The 17,531-nt window shown below is 40.7% G+C and overlaps 1 protein-coding gene across 3 annotated transcripts in view; it reads right to left on the bottom strand.

Annotated features, from left to right (window-relative positions):
- VEPH1 (ventricular zone expressed PH domain containing 1) overlaps window positions 1-17,531 on the bottom strand; it is a 213,032-nt gene that overhangs the window by 169,759 nt on the left and 25,742 nt on the right. For all 3 annotated transcript variants that reach the window (XM_080658193.1, XM_080658195.1, XM_080658194.1), the window contains one exon: window positions 7,996-8,170. In XM_080658193.1, coding sequence (XP_080514319.1) covers window positions 7,996-8,170 — 175 coding nt within the window. The remainder of the gene's footprint in view (window positions 1-7,995; window positions 8,171-17,531) is intronic.

Below are 17,531 nucleotides of genomic sequence, written 5' to 3'. Positions count from 1 at the left end.
ACTCAGATCCTTTTCTGTTTCAAAAGATGTCTCTATTTATTAATCCACATTTAGGTTGGCTTTTTACAACATTATATTTAATATTTTCCTATGTATATAAATATTCAGGTTGAATATTCTTAATAAGATTGGTTGGTCACCCATTTCCTAGAATATTTGATTAATAAATTCTTTCCCAACAATCTGTAATATGGTGGGTGAACTTAAAACCTTTTCTTTTAAGAATAATTGTATCATGAATTTTTAATGGCTAAGTGTCTCCTAGGGATTATTAAACTCCACAAATGGATACGGCTCTGCCTTTAATGTGGGCCTGGCACATGGCATATGATTGTTAATGATGACAACAAGGATGATGATATTAAGAGGAATCATAGTAACCATGATGAACTATGGTATGATATTGGGCAAAAATATATCTGCTTTATCTATTTAAGGTCACATCTACCTGGGGTGGTACATGTTATTACTGCCATTAAAAATGACAGGGGGGTCAATTTGCTATCTCCATTTCTTCTGAGACAGCTCACTAATCAGTGCTTTGAATTTTTTCTGACATCGAGAAAGAAATGAAGTGAATTCATCATAATTAACTAGACAGTTTTTTTAGGCTATTGCCAATAACAAAGGAATTTGGACTCCTGCTGAGACAATATTACATTTTCATTCCAAAGACTTTCTACTTAAGTCTCAAATCATTTGAGGTCATCTTGTTACTTGTGCCAGCGGACCATGTAAAAGGCATAGGGACAGAGAGACATAGTATTTCCTTATTATGACCACAGATTCAGAAATGCAAAAAACATCACTGCTTTAGTTTTGATACCAGTAGTGTGCATTGCATCACAGAGTTCCAAATCAAAAGCCCTCACATAATCCCTTAGAGTTGAGAGACCCTAACTTTAGGGGTTTCCAATCATATTCTCATCTTGGGTGAAAGATAAGCATTAGTTATGCTTTTATAATCTAATACCGGGCAGGTTGCACAAAGCATCTTCACATGACAAAGAACAAGTTTGGAGAATCACTCAGGACCACAGAAAAAAATTCTCCCATGCTGAAAAGGCTCTGCTGCTACAAAATATGCAATTACCTCTGATATGACTTAAGCAGGAAACAAATTCATTACCCAAGTGACATCCTTATTTTTTAATTAAAAGGAAAATATTCTATATTTCTCCATTAAGGATAATTTTAGTTATAGGTTTTTTTGTAGATATCCTTTATTAGACTAAGAATGTTTCCTTCTATTGCTAGTTTGCTGAAAGACTTTTTAAAAAAATCATGAATAGACTTTGCATTTTACAAAAGGAGAGATTTAAAGTTTTGTTTTTTATATTTAGGTCTTTATTCTACATGAAATTAATCTATGCATGCTGTGATATCGACAGTTGTCCCAGAACCATTTATTGAATAATCTATCCTTATCCATTATAAAGATTCCACTGCCATCTGAAATTTCCATATATGCATAGATGCATATCTTGCCTCTTTATTCTATTCCATGGGCTATTAGCCTGTCCTTGCACCAGCGCTACACCATTTTAATTACAGATTCTTTTTGACTAACGAAGGGTTTATGTCATGATAAACTCACCATAAATTGAAAATATTATAAGTCAAAAATGCATTTAATACACCTAACCTACTGAATGCCATAGCTTAGCCTAGCCTTCCTTAAGTGTAATCAGAACACTACCATTAGCCTACAGTTGGGCAATTATGTTGATTTTTCATCTCAAGAGTAATTGCCTTCCTCTTCTCAGTAGAAGCAGGAGACAAATGGGCATTTATTTTGTAGACATGATGGGATGTGAAAACACAAAACACAAGATCCCAAATAACCCTGGCAACATAAGATCCTGTAGAGCAGTGGTTCTCAACCTTTGTAATGCCGCGACCCTTTAATACAGTTCCTCATGCTGTGGTGACCCCCAACCATAAAATTATGTTCTCATGGCTGACTTGAAGCTGCGGTTCACAGCCACCGCCCAGCATCAGGAGAGTATTGTACTGCATACAGCTAGCCCAGGAAAAGATTAAAGTTCAAAGTTCAATGTTTTGTTTCTACCACAAGTGTCTCACTTTCACTGGTAAGTCAGGGACTGTCTGTATTATGACTACAATATCTTGATATCTGGAAGTCACTGGCTCCCTCTCCTCCCCAAACTTTCCCATCTTCTCCTGCAAAATTGTTTTGGCTACCTGTTCCAGTGCATCTTACTTGTGATTTTAAAATCAGTTTGTCATTTGTCATGGAAATCTTTGAGGGGATTTTATTTCATTGCATTAATGTATTAATTTAGAGAAAATTGACATTTGCTATATCAAGTTGTCCCATCCATGAGCATGGTTTATTGCTCTATTTGCTTATTTTTATTTAATTACTTTCAATAAGTTTTATTATTTATTTTCAAAAGTCACACATCTTTTTCTCTAGGTCTCTTTTATTTTGTTACTTTAATATTTTTAACATTACATTTTAACTTTGTTATTACTGGTGTACAGGAAAACAACTGGTTTCTATAAGTTTATCTCTTTTTCAGCAACTTCATTGAAATTTCTCTTATTCTGCCCAAGAATTGACAGAGTTTTTAGGTAGTTATATTTTTTAGAAATAATAATTGCTGTCACTTTCTTTTTGATTCTCATAATCAGGATTATAAAGTGTCATAGTAAATGGAAGTAGATTTAGTGGCATTCTTTTCTCATTCCTGACTTTAAAAAAGTGCTTTTAATGTTATATATATATATCATTAAAAGTATACTTTTTATCAGCTTAAGAAGTTTTCCAAAATTTCTAGTTTGCAAAATTTTTTCATGAATTGATACTGAACTTTGTTAATCCTCATCTGAGGATATTTTTTCATTGATTTTTAGAGAGAGTGGAAGGGAGGGGGAGAGACAGAGAGAGACGCACACATTGATTGGTTGCCTCCCACATGAGCCCCAACCATGGCCAGGGAATGTGCCCTTGACAGGGATCCTTCAGGCTGTAGGCAGATCCTCTATCCACTGAGCCAAACTGATTAGGGCAAATTGGTACTGAACTTTATGAGATGCTTACTGATTTTGCTGTGGCAAATTTTACTGTGGGAAATTATATTTTGAATATTAAGCCATCCTTGCATTCCTTGGAATAAATTCAACTTAGTCTTTATGAATTTTATAAAATAAGGATAATAATAGTTTGTCTCTCATAAGATATTGGAAGAATTATATGAATTAAAATATCAGAACCTGGTATAGAGAAAGCACTCAGTGAATGCATACTATTTTTACCTTTAAGCATTGCTAGAGTCATTTTCCTAAAGTTTTTCTTTGTGATTTGTGTATCTATATTTATCATTGAGATCAGCCTGTATTTTCTCTTCTTATATTTTTATTGTCATGACTGAACTAGCCGTGTAGAATTAGCTGGGGAATGTACTTCTTTTTAATTATATGAAAAAAGTTTAGATAATTATCCCTTATATATTTTTTCTAATTTGCCTATAACACTAAATGGGACAGTTTTTGTTTTTGCTTTTATTTGGTGGCTTGATTTAAAAATACCGATTCAACTGTCTGATTTGATATAGGGATATTCAGTTTTCTGTCTCCTTAGCTATCAAGTATAAATCAAAGACAATACTCCTTGCTGCTGGGAGGGTTCAGAGACTACAAAACAGAAAATTAAAGTCTAAACAAAATAAATAGAATAAATTTGTGTTTACATTTAATGTAAATGTAAACACTATTACTTATATATGTATAATCATTAATAATGAGAAGTAGCAAAAAATGGCTTGGAACTATTGAACTATTTGCCTTCAAAGAAAAATAGATAAGCTCATTTGACAGTCTCTCATGACTGATTTATAAGCATAAGGAGGCATTTGGTTTGGAATCAGAAACAAACATGTATAATAGAATTGAAAAAATATGATCGATAGAATAATATCAACCAAGTATAAGGGGCAGTCACTACTGGTACACCACAAGGCTTGACTGGCCCTATCTGGCCTACTTTTTTAAATTAGTGTTTTATAATGAAGGTAGAGTCGTTCTTTTCAAAAAATTTACAGATGGCAAGAACCTTGGAAAAACTACAGATACATTGAGATGAAAGAATCATTATCCAAAACCTTGGCATGCCAAAGCAATGGGGTGAATGTATTAAGAAGCTAGTGTAAAGCAATAAAGGTTAACAATTACATAAGGCTGTAAATGGGTATGTGACCCATGTCAGGTCAAACAGAGACAGTGAGACTAGATAAGGAGTTTCTTTTCCTTAATCGGTATTCCTGAGGATGTGAGCTGGATGCTGCAGAGGTCCATAATGTGGAGCATGAGAGTGAAACCACTCCACAATAAGCAGAGCTGAGTAATAACTTTTGGGACCACCCCTGAGCCCTGAATCAAGCCACATGGGAAGTCTGATATACTCATGCACTTTTCAGTCACATGTTCCAGTGAGGAGTTTCTCCTCCTTCTATTCCTTCTTTTATTTTTTCCTCTCCTCCTCCTCCTCCTACTCCTCTTCCTTCTCCTGCTTCTTCTTCTCTCTCTTCTTCTTCATTATTCTTGCCATTGTCACCATCATCATTAAAGCATTTATACCTGGGGTCTCTGTTACTTAAAATACTACTAATTGGTAAAATGGGATAGCAATAGGACTCCTGTTATGGAATTATTGTGGGGATTAAATGATATAATCAGTATAAAGTGCTTAATATAGTATTTGGCTTAAAGAGAGCATGAAATAAATTTTAGTCAATGTAGTTATGGTTATTATAATTATTATCGTTATCACTGAATAAATGACCACTTGGTGGGCATTCAAGCATTGCCTAGGTAAATGAGCTAAATCATAATTAATGTCCCAAACTAAGATTCTATGCTTCTATAATTCTACTCTTGTAACATCAAATCAAAGAACTGTAAACTTCAACATTTTCTGTAGAAATTTCTGTAGAAGTAGAAATATGGGAGAATGAGGATTCAGATAATACAAGTCAAAAAGCAAGTTCTAAAGGGGAGAAAACGATCTCTCTATATATAAAAAGGCAGTGACTATAACGATCGAAGGCTCAACTGAACACCGGAAGTCAGTCCTGCAGTCAGTGCTGGGTTGCTGTGGCAACCCAGCACTGACTGCTGCCTCTGTGGGCGCAGCGACCCAGCACTGACTGCTGAGGGGGCTGTGGACCAGGCCCAGAGAGAGACCTGGAGAGAGAAGCAGGGTCTGATCCGTAGCCTCTGTGGCAGCTGTTGATCAGCTCTTGCCTCTCTTTTTCTCTCCAGGCCTCCCCCCCGGGGGCTGCTGATCAGCCCCACCTTTCTGATCAGGCCTGGAAATAGGCCGGGAGATGCTGACTGGCATAGAAACTGACCAGTCAGAACCAAATCTGGGTGAACTGTGAGGAGCCAATAGCTGCCTAGGAAGTGGAGCTTTTGACGCTGACTGGCATAGAAACTGACCAATCAGAACCTAATCTGAGTGAACTGTGAAGGCAGAGTCTAAGGTGGGGGCTGAGGAGGGGTCTTAAGGCATTTGGGGGTGAGATCAGGCCTGCAGGGGAGGGCAGTTAGGGGCAATCAGGCAGGCAGAGGCAGTTAGGGGTGATCAGGCCATCAGGGGAGAGCAGTTGGGGGTTAGATCAGGCCTGCAGGGGAGAGCAGTTAGGGGCAATCAAGGAGGCAGGCAGAGGCAGTTAGGGGTGATCAGGCAGGCAGGCAGGTTAGGAGCCAGCGGTCCCAGATTGCGAGAGGATGTCTGACTGCTGGTTTAGGCCCAATCTCAACTGACAGTCGGACATCTCCCAAGGGGTCCCCGATTGGAGAGGGTGCAGGCTGGGCTGAGGGAACCGAATTTCATGCACTGGGCCACTAGTAAGTAAAGAAAAAAGAAATATTTCTGATGTCCCTAAGGCTGTTGGCAGGGTATATATACAACAAAAACTTACAGAGCAGAGAACTTACGCCTCAGACAGCAAGATCACATCTGCTTTGCAGCTCAAAGTTTGATGTGCTCATGTGAGCGATGGTGGAGTTTACAGACATATCTGTCCTAAAAATCTAAAGCCTGAAATATGTAGTCCCAACTTTTAGGTCAAATGATCATTTATTTTATGGTAATTTTTGTTGTGCCAGATCAAATAAACCAAATCATTTGTTTATTTCAAATGCTTGCAGTGAATTAGGAAAGTGTATTTTGCATTTCAAAAGATTTTTTTTTTTTTTTTTGTCATTGAAAGTGCATTTCAAGAAAGGAAAAAAAAAAAAACATTCAAATACATGACCTAAATTTTTGGCAGCTACAAAGAGACAATTCAGTGTTTGTTTTTTTCATATATCAGTTACTTACAAGTCTAACTATCATGGACTTAAAATGTGTGCAGTTTATAAATGTTTTTAATTCCTATAAAATCTGTTCCAAATATATAACCAAGGTGGTGAAAAAAAACATAATTGCTTTTCTGGGCTTTTAGCAAATTTAATATGTATAAAGTGAAATTAGCATTCAATCCTGTGGCCAAGAGAATGATACCGACTAGTAAGATCAATGACAAATCTTTAGCGGGGAGCACAGGGAGGGTGATAAACTTCCACTGCCGTGGCTGGGGTTCAGACATATCTGGACATCTGGCAGACCACTGGGGTAGCTGGTCAGATGTCTGGGGGGGAGAGTGGGGCTCCTAAAAACTCTTCTTAGGAATGTTTGGTACAATAAACAGAACCTCAGTCCTTGGTGGGTGATAGGTATTTTGAGAACTGGAGAACTAATATTTTTGCTAGCCCAACTCTTGGGTCCAAAGTGGAGTCCAGAGAAGAGACAGTTTTAGACAAAACAGAACTGTCTATTGACCAGTCTATTGACTTGGTCACACAGTTTGGCACTGAGAGCCAAACAACCCTGCTCTCGGGCCTCTCCACCAAAATGTGACACCAAGGAGAAAGACGGCTGTTCTCCCCGATCCTGCCACATGGAACCAGTAGACTGAGGACTGGTGCCTCCTGACCTTGAAGAGGAGCAGCGCAGACGGACAGACAGGCAGGGCAGTGTGGGATGGAGTCTGTTCCTGGGGCCTTGATGGCAGCAGCCATGGTGTCTGCTGGGCTCAGGGTGGTGGGGGTGGACACCACCACAGCAGGCCCTGTCAGGAAGCATGGAGAGGACAGCAGCAGAGGCGTGTGGCCTGGCTGGGCACCACAGAAAGAGAGCACATGTAGGACTCCTGTGGGGACTCTATGAAATACTCTTTCTGGAAGCATTTTGCAGGGGGTTGACATTCAACTTGAACATGCAGGAAGGGACGTGTAGACCAAGATACTCATGGACCTCACACAGTTTTATTAATGGGCACTGGGGACAATTTGGTGCATATCAAATAATACCATGTATTCTTCTCTTATCCCAAATTAAAAACAAACAAACATGGTTTCTGACAGAGCTGAAAGCAAAGGAAAAAACACAAGACAGAAAATATTTTGACTGGACTAAACTTGATCTCTTTCATTCAAATGTAAAACAGTTAACAGAGGTGTCCTGGTTTGAGCTTTTGTGATAACATTTAACACAAATCAACCCCCAATAATGTTCACATTTAAGAAGTCTTTACACATTTTCTGGTGTATTTTAGCTAACATGTCTTGCTTTTGGAAACCAAAGGAAGAAGAGGTTTTTCATCTGCCACCGAGAACAGTACAGACAGGCTTACCATTATCGGTAGATGGACAAGGTGAGCAGAAGCATAGAAAACAATTCTCCAAACTGAGAAATGTAGAGATAGAAGCTACAATGTATCTAATGAGCCCAAATAATTCATCTGCCCAGTGAAGAGACACAGACGCAGTCAGCCCAAGTAGCCTTACCCATGTTTACAAGTCAACTAGTGGTAAAGCAGAGACTCTAGGGTACCTCTCAGTACTTTAGGTCTCACTTTCCACACACTGAAAACACTTTCAAATGACTCCTAACACATGTTCCCAAGCTCAGCCTTCACACCATACCTTGGAGTATGCTCTTCACTATAACTTCTGTGTGATCAGCCAGGAGATCCGCCTTGGTGATTGCAGCCAGGGACAAGTAGTTGGACATATTCCTGCACAGTTCTTTGTTGCTTCTGTGGAGGAATTTCACTGCAATGGGGATGGCTAGTGCCATCACAGGGGGCCGGTTGTAATTCTGAGGAAATGCAAGAAAACAACATATGGCAAGAGGCTCATTATTTATTTATCTATCCATCCAAGAAATATTTCTTGAGCTAAACTCTCAAAATGCAGGCATTAAAACAAAGGCCTCCACCCTGCTTTCACTGAATTTGGGAACTCTTGTCCTTATTAGGGAGACTTAAGGGCAAACAGGCAATTCACAGCATAGCCTAATGAGAGTCATGACAGGCAAAGTGCAGGGTACTAATCAAGCAAAGAAGGAGCACCTAAACTAACCCAGTCTTGCAGGTGGTGTCTGGAAAGACTTCATGGAGGAGGTAATGTCTTCATTGAGATCTAGTGGATGAATAAGAGATGGCTGGGTGGTGGCAAGAAAAAGAGTGAACAGAAGGAAAAACACACCTGGAGGCAATGGGGTGAGAGAGGTTGTGCGTTTGGGTAACTGTAAATCATTCAGTATGGCTGGAGTGTGGTACATGTGGAAAAATTGGGAGGTGAGAGAAGGGACTGGAGAGGTAAACGAGTATAATGATGAAAGGAGTTTCGAACTGATCATTATTAGGGTGATCAGGAGTCATTGATGAGAGAGTAACATCAGATTGATGCTGAAGAAATTGCTTTCTAACTGTATCTTAAAAACTGAAGTTTCAGTTAATGAAATTCAGAAGAGAAAAAAAATGAATGAACAGAAGACTAAAATATAAAGGAAATTTGATCCTAAAATAAGTATCTTCTTGATTTACTTTGTCATTGAACATCAGTATCTTACACATAATAATTTTATCAGCATTTAATTACCTAATTTGAGAATAATATTTGAAAAATACAAGTTATTTTCTTAAAAGTGAATGGTATGTCTTCACTACCATCAACCATTCTGACCATTTGCTTTGTATTTAGCGTAAATATAAAGCAAAACATGGACAGTGCATAATGTCTTTGGGAAGCTGACTTCATATTATATTAGAAATAAAAAGTGGTTGTTTTTCTTGAACTGTTAACATTAAAAGTGCTATATCTTTCCACATTGAATTATCCCCTCTAATACCTCCCACAATTCTGGGTTTATGGTAGATATTCAATAAATATTTGTCAAATTGAATGACTAATGAAAAACATGTTATAGTTGTCATTGAGAACATAATGTGGTAGGAAAGGAGGAAAGGTGGCATCTTCCCTCTTGCTGGCATCACCCATGGACAGTGATGGCCCAGTGTGAGCCCAACACCCCAGTGCCATTCATTTTCACAGATGGTTAGTTGGACAGGTGAGTTGATACACACGTCCTAGCAGATTCCAGCTTCTACAGCCATCATCTCAGGTACTTCTAATGCAGACATTCTGCCCTTGACTTCAAGGATGGTCGAATGACTCAGACATTGGTCAGAGATTTACACTTCCCTGGTCCAAATGATGGGGTCAGGGATGAGCAAGTTATTCAATTATAATTAAGGAGCCATTAACGGCTCTATGAAACAGATTCTATTTTCTGAAGGATTCAAGGTATTGAGAATGCACAGTGGAGTAGCTGCTACCATCTTGTGACCTCAGAAGGAGAGGATTTGTTTGACATTCAAGGCAGTATGGTCCTATCTGAGAGACAAGTTAAGAAAAACCAGGTCCTGGTGACATCATTTGAGCCCCATGCATTAGGCTGTACCTTAGGCCAGTTCTAGCCCTAAACTTTTTTAAAGTGAACCAGTTAAGTCTCTTGTGCTTAAGCTTTTTATTCACCCAGTCCCTAGAAACAAAAATAGACCTGCTAAACCCTTAATCTCTTTTTGTAGTTTCACCCATTTTTCAGACTCAAGGGTCAATCTGACTTCTGAACAGAGACAATAGATATTCAACAACATAATCTGACATTCCACCATGAAATCAACCATACTAAATGTTCTGACACTTTTCCTTGGTGACAAATCATGCCTATATAGCAGTTTCACTTACTGGGTCTCTGTCCTAACGTCTCAGAGTTCACAACATTATAACTATCAAGACCATGGCCAGCAGCCTTACTTCTCTGATACTAGTCTCTGCCTTTATCTAGTGTCTCCCCTCTTGGTGAATTTAATTGGGACTGATTGGACTAGGCCATACTGGTATGATGAACTATGAGGCCTCCCTGAGAGGCTGGCTGCTCCCCTCATGTTAGCTTTGGAATCCTGGGTGTGTGCGTGATCAGCCACACAGAATTCTCAGATCCACTGACGCTAACTTTTACCAAAGGATTTCCAAAAGGCTGGTGCATAATCAGTCAGGCCAATATACTCATCCACATAAGGGTGTCTGTCTCCCAGGTCACAGCTAGGGTAACCCTTTTACATTATTAGTTATCAGGAACCAGATTACTAACCAGAATTTTCACTCATGCGCACAAGATCAGATGGGAACAAAGAAAGATCCTGAGGGATATTTCATCTAGCCAGGGGTCCTCAAATTTTTTAAACAGGGGGCCAGTTCACTGTCCCTCAGACCGTTGGAGGGCCGGACTATAGTTTAAAAAAAAACAAACTATGAACAAATTCCTATGTGCACTGCGGGCCCGGGATGAGTCGGCTGCTAAGCAGGACAGGCAGCGGCACCCAGCAGGCCGGATAAATGTCCTCGGCGGGCCGCATGTGGCCCACGAGCCGTAGTTTGAGGACCCCTGATAGACCATGTGAAACTTAACTAAAATAACATTCCTGCACTACAGCCAAATCACCATCTCTAGTGACTGGAGCTTTCCTGTTCATCAGATTCAATCTCTACCCCCTGGGCAGAGCTGGACAAATGTGCCCAAACAATGACCCCATGCTGAGCATCCTCTTTTGTTGTTGACTTACTCTTCAGACATGTAGTGCTTAGAAAGGCCAATTTATGTGTCCATTTTTCTCAATTATAATATTTTATCCCTGTTTCCTTGAGGTTATATTCATATCACCTCAATTAGAGCATTGGATGTTTTCCAAACCTCTCAGTCTTACTTATATAATTTCTTGGGTTGCCCCCATAGACAGCCAATTTCTCCATTCTGCGTAGACTTTTGCTAATTAAACTTTTAGGTGACACATCTTTGTCCCTGTGATGGCAGGACAAAGCCCTCATTTTGAGAGTAGAACATAATCAGACAATTCTTGTCAGAGCTTTCCTACAATGAACTGCAGACCCAAGTCTTCTTTATCTGCTCTGAGTACTTAGCCAAGGACAACTTGCAGCTAGAGAGGTCCACGTCTTCCATTAGACTCTAATGATTAGAGGATTATGCCTCTAAGCACTTTACCTGCAACTTGCTGAGAAACCACAGTTGGCAGCATTGGGAAGTACAACTCAGGTGTTTCCAACTAATTGTGAAGACAGGCACAGTGAAAGATCCATGGAATTCAGTATTATCAGCAACTAATGTTTTTGCACTTGGACATGGACTAACACTTGTCAGCAACAATGAAATAACATGATGTCTTAGCCAATTTGTTCATATTCTTTTTACTACAATTCTAGATGTTCTTGAGAAAAAGAGTGGGGAGCTGTTAAAGTTTTTAAAGTGTAGTTCCAAGGGAAATGTATAAAATTCCCTGAAAACTGTGTAATATCATTATTTAACACACACACACACACACACACACACACACACAAAACAAATTTAAAAAAACTTCAATGCACTCAATTTTTCTGTCCCCCCCACCCCCCCGCATAGGTCATCTGGAAACTTCTTAAATGATAGGAGAAAGGAAACATTAAGCAAAGAGCAAATAGTTCATGTAAACACTAAGGAATTGTGACTAGAGGCTCACAATCTCTAAACAGTGTCTAGACGGTTCCTAATGTATCAAGAAGCCAGGGGCACTGCTGACAGCAATGGGATCTGAGTGAGGAGCTGGGAGGCCAAGATAAGGCTGGACAGACACAGGCCCTAGGACCTGACAGGTACTATACAACCTCCTTCCGACAGCTGAGCTTTGCTCTCAGGTGAAGCAAAAGGAGTTGCTAATGCAGTAGATTGCAGGCCCGTGAAGTGAAATGGTTTTATCACTAGGATTCTTTGAAGCACAGGAATGCTAATGGCACACATGCCAAGAAAGGCCTATGAATACTCAGACAAATAAACCACTTTAGCAGCAGCTGTTAATGCCAGAGCCTACGACAGATCTTGCCCCTCAGTGCAGACGTGAGCAGGCTGGTATGTGTATCATCTTACACACAACTCAGTGTCCAGTACTCAGGCAATAGAGTCAGTGAAATTCAGAGTAGAAATAAAGACATGTTCATGGGGACAGTTATATCTGCCTGGAGAAGCAAAACAAGAGGCCCTTGTTCTACAGATGCCAAGAATTATATTTCTTAACTAGATTAGCACAAATTTGAGCTTTTGGAGGCGATTTTCCTCTTGAAAATGTACTTTGGGAACATTTCCCAGTGTTTTAAGACTGAAAAGAATAAAGCTAAGTAGAAGAGACATTTATCTGAAATGATAGCAACTAAAAACCTCTTTGGCCTTGAATTCAAGTAAGAGCCGTAAAAGAGTAGTCTCAAGAAATAGCAATCATTTATTAAAATAGTTATTTTATGGTTATTCATCAGGCATCATTGATTAGATAGTCAAACTAAATTTGTATTTGTATACAAAAATGCTTGGCTTTTAGTAGCACAGCTTTGTAAAATCTAGATGGCACATATGCCTAAGTTTTCCCAGTATATTTTCTGACACATAATGAGAGCGGGTCTCAGGAACCTGGGGGGTGTCCCAGTCTCCTTTCATTTCATGCCACTGTTTCATGTGGCACTAATTGGGAAATAAGTACCATGGCCCACTCTGAAAGAAGGGCAGCTGGTATGGAAGCCAGACAACAGCCACGTCTCTTAAACTATTTGTTCACTTGTTCATTCACTCATTCATTCAAAAATATTATTTTGAGCACTGACTGTGTGCCATTCACTTGTTCTAGGTGCTGGGACTAGATTAGTGAATAAAACAGAACTTATATTTTGGGGAGGGGGACCTGGGCAATGAACAATTGCTATAACAAGTAATTAAATTATAGCCTTTTAGAAAGTGCTGTTTTAGAGTCTTCTGCAGATGATGCTTATGATGATACCAAAGTCAATACTCATGCAGCACTTTCTGTGTCCTAAAGATTTTATGTCTGTTTTTTTTAAATGTCTACTCATTTAATCCTCACAACCAACTTATGTAGCAATTACTCTCGTCATCTGCATTTTACAGATGACACAATGAAGGACAAAAAAAATTAATTTGCTCAAGATCACACTGCAAGTAAATGGTAGAGCTGGGTTGCCTATTGGATAAACTTCTAAACCAGCATAACCAGTCCTGCCCTAAGAGTTGCATTGGAAATGCTCTCAAAACTATCCAAAGCACTTTGCATGCAGTGCCAATCAGGGACAGATTTTGAATCTTCATACAATATAGCTGAGGAAGAGAAATAAGACAACTGACATGTGTAATCAAAGAGAATGGCCAGTGGGGTCCTCCTAAAGAGGAAAAACAGATCCTTTCTGATTTTCTAACAGTAAGATTTGGGGATTATTCAGATTCCTCCCTCCAGATAACCCACTTGGACAATCTTCCTCTCCATAGGGCTCATCAACAGTGTGAGCAAAGATGAGAGAGATGAAATGCAGAGCTAACTTGACAACAGCTCTGCTAAGTGATTTGGCTGGAGAAGAGGCTGTAACTGCTCTAGAATCTTATTCTAGCACATCAGCCATGTCAATGGTTATAACCTCCTTGAGGTGCATTTTAATTTTTTTCAACCATCTCCAGTTTTGGATTTATCCTAGATAATGTGGAGGGTGTCTTCCCCTTCATGACTTTTCGAGGGGCAAAGAAATAGGCATTGGCCAATTCTATATAAAAACCAGGTCATAGAAATCTGTGGTTTGACATAGGCACTTCCAGAGAGTGGCTAGACCACACAGGGAGGTGGCTTTTATAATAAAAGATGTTCTTCAGGAGCAACCAAGTTGTTATGCCCATTTTACAGTTGGCAGCACAGAGGTTTAGTAAGATAAAATTTTCTCTCACTTATGTAAGACCAAGAGCATCTGACTCTAAGGTCCTCAAGCTCTAAAGCTCTTTGCTATTCTACCTCTCAGCATCTCCTACCTAAGGGAATCAGAATTTCAAACTGGAAGGTGATCTGATTCATCCTTTATTTTCTAGATAACAGATTGAAAGCCTTGTCTAAGGACTCAGGGTGGGTTGGTAAAAGCATATCACCCAAAGCAAGAGATAGCAGAACCCAGAAGTACATGCTGTGCAACTGTACGAATTTTATATTGAGGAATATCTAAAAGGTGAATTCTGGAATTTTATATCATTTTAAGGTTAATGTGGCAAATTCATAAATTTAGGGACAAAGAAAAAGAATTTGACACAGGGGTTGACCAAATAGATTTACAGTTGCGAGTGTACAAAGCACAGAGTTTATTCTTCTATTATTACTTACTAATTATTGTATTACTTATTTGTACAATCCACTTTTGTCCACCCCTTATAATTACTCATTAAAAGAGGAATAAAAAACGGTCCTTTAGGGTAGATTGGAACAAGATCGAAAAAGGCAATTTGGGGGAAAATAAGACAGAAAGTTTTTGTGTGTGAGTGAACATATTTAAATTTGAAATGACAATGAAATGGCCAGAAAAAAACATCAAGTGAAATAGCCAAGGACATGGAAAGAACTGGTGGGCCCTCGCCTGCTGCAGGGATTGCTTGTTTGGGGAGACAAAGTGGATGGGGAGAAAATCATTCTTTTTTATTGTTGTGCAAGCTAAAAATTGTAAGGCTGACTTTTGAAAGTTGATTTACTCTTTATTTTACTGAAAACACACACACACACAACAGAACAGAATATGAGTCATTTGGATTTATACACGGTTCCCACAAGAACCCAAATTACAAGTAGGATAATAGTTCTCCTTAAAATCAGATGAAAGCTAAATGCCAGTGCTGTGACCACAGCCTTGCTGTGCTTCCTGGGCTGACTTTCTGGGGTCACATCCCCAGGAGTGGCCTGGACAAATCATGACCTTTGCTGAAAGGCAAATCTGCCTTTAGGGTTTCCCCCTGTCCTTTACAAAGCCTTCTGCCTCCTTGGAGGGCACATTCAGGTCACCCTGTACCCACACTGTGTCTACAGGCTGGTGTCTCTTGTCCCTCTCAACCACGAGGCCTATCCCTTTGTCCTTCTCTTTATCTCTTTCCAAAAATATCAGTGCTTGTCCTTGGGTCCCTATGCTCAACAATCTTATAAACTCATTTACAGAGTCACTGAGTCATTGACCAGCAGTGAGTTCAGCATTTTTATTTCTCAGAAGCATTTGCTTCCTCTTCCCCATCCCACCCCCAACTTTGAAGTAGAAGACCTAACCCCTTAGCCAGAATGAAACATGGCTTTTTATTAGAATTTAGGGCACTTGGAAGGGCAGCCTGCTCTTCCAACCTTGGTCTTATTTCACAGATCTGGACTTTTGTACAAGCTGTTTTTTTCTGCTTGGAATGTCCTCTCACTCCACCTTTTCTATTTGGTGAAACTCCTGCTTCTTGTCCATAACCCTTTCCAAAGGTCATCTCCATCCAGAAAATCTTCCTGACTCTCGAGAACTGGCTACCCCAGGAGCCACTACCCACGTGAAGCTACGGAACACCTGAAAGGGAAGTCCTCCAAAGTAAGATGTGCTAAAACGCACATCCTATCTAATAAAAGAGTAATATGCAAATTAACCATCACTTGGAGGGAAGCTTGGGTTTCCCAGCAATGGAGGAAGCCAAGCTTTCCGCCTGCCTTTGCCGGCCTAGGCCTCCACTCAAGGCTACAAAGTTCCAATGATAGAAGATACATAAATCCAAACAGAAATGGCGGCAGCCAGGGAGCTGGAAAGAGCAGGAGGCTAGGGTTGCCCCCGGTGATGGAGGAAGCCAAGCTTTCCACACACCCTGGCCGGCCCAGGCCTCCGCTTAAGGCTACAAAGTTTCAATTATAGAAGATACATAAATCCCAATAGAAATGGCTGCCCCCACGGAGCAAGCAGAAGGCTTGGCTCTGCTCCAAACTACAAAGTTTCAATTGTAAAAGATAAATAAACCCCAGATACCAGGGCCTCTGCTTGGGTCGCCAGGGGGCATGGCCAGCCTGCAAACCACCACAGGCCCCTCTCCCAGGCCACCCCACGCCCCAAGAGAACCCACACCCTGACCCGGGACACCCTTCAGGGCAAACCAGCTGGCCCCCACCCGTGCACCAGGCCTCTATCCTATCTAATAAAAGAGTAATATGCAGATTGACCATCACTCCAACACACAAGATGGCTGCCCCCATGTGGTCAAAGATCCTGCCCCCATGTGGACACAAGATGGCCACCACAAGATGGCCTGCAGGGGAGGGCAGTTGTGGGCGATCAAGCCTGCAGGGGAGGGCAGTTAGGGGTGACCCAGCCAGCAGAGGAGGGAAGTTGGGGGTGACTGGGTCTGCAGGGAAGGGCAGTTGGTGGGGAGTCAGGCCTGCAGGGGAGAGCAGTTGGGGGGTTACCAGGCCTGCAGGGGAGGGCAGTTAGGGGTGACCAGGCCTGCAGGGGAGGGCAGTTAGGGGTGACCAGACCTGCAGGGGAAGGCAGTTAGGGGCAAACAGGCAGGCAGGGGAGCAGTTAGGCATCAATCAGGCTGGCAGGGGAGTGGTTAGGGGGTGATCAGGCTGGCAGGCAGAAGCAGTTAGGGGCAATCAGGAAGGCAGGCAGGCGAGCAGTTGGGAACCAGCAGTCCTGGATCGTGAGAGGGATGTCCGACTGCCCGTTTAGGCCCGATCCTATCGGGATTGGGCCTAAATGGGCAGTCGGACATCCCTCACGGGGTCCCAGATTGGAGAGGGTGCAGGCTGGGCTGAGGGACACACACCCCCGTGCACGAATTTCATGCACCGGGCCTCTAGTCAGATTTATAAAACTTAGCATAAAAAAGTAAAATATCTCATTATTTTTTATTTTTATTTTTTTCTAGTTCTTTTTTTTAAAATAAATCTTTATTGTTCAGATTATTACAATTGTTCTTCTTTTTTCCCCCCATAGCTCCCCTCCATCCAGTTTCCACCCCACCCTCTGCCATTACCGCCCCCCCCCCCACACTGTCCTCATCCATAGGTGTACGATTTTTGTCCAGTCTCTTCCCACACCCCCCCACACCCCTTTCCTCCTGAGTATTGTCAGTCCACTCCCTTTCTATGCCCCTGATTCTATTATATTCACCAGTTTATTCTGTTCATCAGATTTTTTATTCACTAGATTTTTAGATTCACTTGATGATAGATATGTATTTGTTGTTCATAATTTTTATCTTTACCTTTTTCTTCTTCTTCCTCTTCTTAAAGGATACCTTTCAG

Source organism: Plecotus auritus (genome assembly GCF_963455305.1).
Source record: "Plecotus auritus genome assembly, chromosome: 2".
In the NCBI taxonomy this organism is placed as follows: Eukaryota; Metazoa; Chordata; class Mammalia; order Chiroptera; family Vespertilionidae; genus Plecotus; species Plecotus auritus.
Note: the sequence above shows the minus strand (reverse complement) of the source record. Positions and strands in the feature narration are given on the sequence as shown.